General features: G+C 42.1%; 1 protein-coding gene across 1 annotated transcript; it reads right to left on the bottom strand.

Annotated features, from left to right (window-relative positions):
- Nucleotides 1–1,007: 1,007 nt before the first annotated feature.
- Nucleotides 1,008–2,191, bottom strand: LOC143926860 (olfactory receptor 5AP2-like). Its single transcript, XM_077450900.1, has one exon. The coding sequence runs from the start codon at nt 2,079–2,081 to the stop codon at nt 1,128–1,130; it is 954 nt and encodes a 317-aa protein (XP_077307026.1). The 5' UTR covers nt 2,082–2,191; the 3' UTR covers nt 1,008–1,127.
- Nucleotides 2,192–3,623: the final 1,432 nt, after the last annotated feature.

A 3,623-nucleotide genomic window follows, 5' to 3' on the forward strand; every position in this document is an offset into this window, starting at 1 on the left:
CCAAATTAGCAAATTTAAGCTGGCTAACATTGGGGCCCGCCTGTACTGTGGTGCACATGTCATTGTCTCTTTAAACTGCAAGCAGTGAGGGAAGCTAGACAAAGGGCTTCTATGCAAATAGAGTAGTCTCCTACTGCAATCAAACTGCTGACAGTAATGGGGTAAGCACAGTTGATGCTTTATTTCGCTTCATGTATTACTTTCCACTCAACCAGACCTCTTATGGGGGACAGCTGCAGTTTACTTCTTCTTCTCCTAAAAGAAAACATCCCTTGCAGCCAATAGGGCAATGATTGAAGCCCCTAGGTCTAAAAAGCTCAGGAGAATAAAAACTGTCACTGTAGCATCCTCACCAGAAGCCTAGAAGAGAAGATCATGTGAATGGAACTATCCAAAACATTTATTAACCCTCCCAGGCACCTCACCAGGACCCCCAGGCCTGCTGATTGACACAAAAGTAAACATCCATAACACAAAATGACACTTCAAAATGTACACCCTGCTGGAGTAAGCTCAAGCAGAAAGTAACTGAGACAGTACACACAATGCATAGAGAACACTAATGCCCCACATGATAGGATGTACACATGATAGGATTTTCCGAAAACAAAATCCATGTTTTTTTTTTCAGACAGATGTTGGCTCAAACCTATCTTGCATACACACAGTCACACAAAGTTGGTCGGAAATTACGAAAGTCAAGAACGCAGTGACATACAACATGTACGGCGAGCCAAGAAAAAAAGTTTGATAGCCATTGCTGCTCTTCTGCTTGATTCCGAGCATGCATGACACTTTGTGTGCCAGAATCGTGTACACACGATCGTAATTTCCGACAACGGATTTTGTTGTCGGAAAATTTGAGAAGCAGCTCTCAAATTTTGTGCAACGGAAATTCCGATGGAAAATGTCCGATGGAGAATACACACGATTGGAATTTCCAACAAGCTCCAATCGCACATTTTCCATCGGAAAATCATATCGTGTGTACGGGGCATAACAGGCACACTCCAACAGGCTGGACTACAGCTCTCTGTTACCTACAGAATCCCAAAAAGGTAAAAAGGTATTTAGACAAATAAAATATCTCTACAATGTTAAGACTCCTTACCAATATAAACTTTTTTTTATTTTGTTTTGCCAACCATTTTCTGCAGGTTACATACAATTTTTTTTCTGAGAGCTTTGGTCCTTATCCCGTAGATCAGAGGGTTTGCAGAAATAGCTATGCTGGTACCAATCAAAGGTATGATAACATGAAAATTAGTTGATGTAGAACCCCAATTTATCCTGGATCTTAAAGTAACGAACAAGAGGGTGACGACATAAAAGGAGAAGGCCAATATGTGAGTCAGCAATGTATGTATAGCTTTCTGAGAGGATTCCGTAGAAAGTTTCAGACAGATGACAATTGTTCTTATGTAAGAGTACATTATTACAAGCACGCAGGCTATTATTGTGGACAAGGTCAAAGTTATTCCATAGATAATGTTAACTGTTATATCGTTACAAGCAAGCTGTTGAATTGCAGCAATCTCACAATAGATATTGTTCATATTCACCTCACAAAAAGTTAGTCTCAATGTTAATAATATACTCACAGTTATTGTCACCAGTAAGCAACTATATATGGCAAATGCTATTATTAGAGGTGTAAAGTTGTTCATCAGAATGTGGTATCTCAGAGGGTGGCCTACAGCCAGATATCGGTCATATGCCATTGCCGTAAAAAAATACATTTCACAATTTCCATACAACTGTATACAGAAAGATTGAAAGAAACATCCTGTAAATGAAATGGTTGAGCATCTAGACAACAAGTCAATGGCCAGCTTGGGATAATATGATGCGTTCCCCACCATGCCATTGATAACCAAGACGCATATAAAGATGTACATAGGTTCATGCAAGCTTTTCTCTGTCCATGTTGTATAGACAATCATAGAACTCATAAACAATGTGATTGAAAATAATGCAAGAGCCAAAGGAGCACATACATATCGAAATGATTCAATCTCAATAAGCCCCACCAGAACAAAGTTGGTAATAGTTGCCGAGACATTCTGTAGAGATAAACTCATAACGTGGATTTAGGTCTTGCAGAGTCAAAAATTCTTAAAATGTTCTATTCAAGCTAAACTCTGTAAAGTGAAAATTTGAATTCACAGAAGCCCTTTGGATATTAGTGTGACTCTCGTCGGGCGCATTGCTTTTCTCTTGAATTCAGTTGGGTTTTTATAGGTTTCTTAAGCTGTCAGTTCACTCATTATTTAAGCTCTTGCAATCACTGCATCCAAGTCCTCCCAGTGGACCATAGTTGTTACACTTGCTCCTTATGGACTAATTAGTTTTAGAAATGTAATGAAGCAGTACGGATTCATTTAACAAGATTTTTCCAAGAGAAAACAAGTATGGAAGGTGAAATAGTATCAAAAGCAAAGGCAAAATTTGAGTTAAAATTTTTATTGATCTTAAGTAGTGATGGCCCGAACCTCCGATGGGACGTTTCGCGAACGCGGACCGCGAACGAGGCCGACCGTTCGCGAAACCGAACGTTCGCGGCGGGCCCCATTGACTTCAATGGGAGGCGAACGTTTCAAACCTTTAGGTCGAATTTGCAGCCACGAGGTAATTATTAGCAGGGCAAACATAGTCCCACCACATGGCCAATGACATAACACATGTATGAGGTGAATTTGGGATCGATAACTACAAGCATTCTTTTTTTATATGGGAAATTGTTCTGACAATTCAGGACTGTGGAGCGCATGAAGGTAATGGAGGAGAGGGAAGGTCAGGGTAGGCAAAGAAGAGGGTGCAGGAGATGATCACCAGCAGCGTGACATACAGCAATGACACATGCATCGTGATAGAGGCATCTGACAACAGCACCGTGATAGAGGGCACTGACATCAGAAGCGTGGCATACAGCACTGACATCAGCACCGTGATATACAGCACTGACAGCAGCACCGTGATAGAGAGCACTGACATCAGCAGCGTGACATACAGCACTGACATCAGCACAGTGATATACAGCACTGACAGCAGCACCGTGATAGAGAGTACTGACATCAGAAGCGTGACATACAGCACTGACATCAGCACAGTGATATACAGCACTGACAGCAGCACCGTGATAGAGAGTACTGACATCAGAAGCGTGACATTAAGCATTAACACCAGCACCGTGACATACAGCATTGACAGCAACACCATGATAGAGAGTACTGACATCAGAAGCGTGACATTAAGCACTGACATCAGCACCGTGATATACAGCACTGCCAGCAGCACCGTGATAGAGGGCACTGACATCAGAACCGTGATATACAGCACTGACATCAGCACAGTGATATACAGCACTGACAGCAGCACCGTGATAGAGAGTACTGACATCAGAAGCGTGACATTAAGCACTGACAACAGCACCGTGATATACAGCACTGACAGCAGCACCGTGATAGAGGGCACTGACATCAGAAGCGTGACATACAGCACTGACATCAGCACAGTGATATACAGCACTGACAGCAGCACCGTGATAGAGAGTACTGACATCAGAAGCGTGACATTAAGCACTGACAACAGCACCGTGATATACAGCACTGACAGCAGCACCG

Source organism: Lithobates pipiens, unplaced genomic scaffold (assembly GCF_037356315.1).
Source record: "Lithobates pipiens isolate NorthernLeopardFrog02 unplaced genomic scaffold, aLitPip1_a1.2 Scaffold_23, whole genome shotgun sequence".
Classification (NCBI taxonomy): Eukaryota; Metazoa; Chordata; class Amphibia; order Anura; family Ranidae; genus Lithobates; species Lithobates pipiens.

Excerpts from the sequence above, each read along its gene's own strand:
- LOC143926860 (XM_077450900.1), bottom strand. The coding sequence starts at position 2,081 with ATGAGTTTATCTCTACAGAATGTCTCGGCAACTATTACCAACTTTGTT.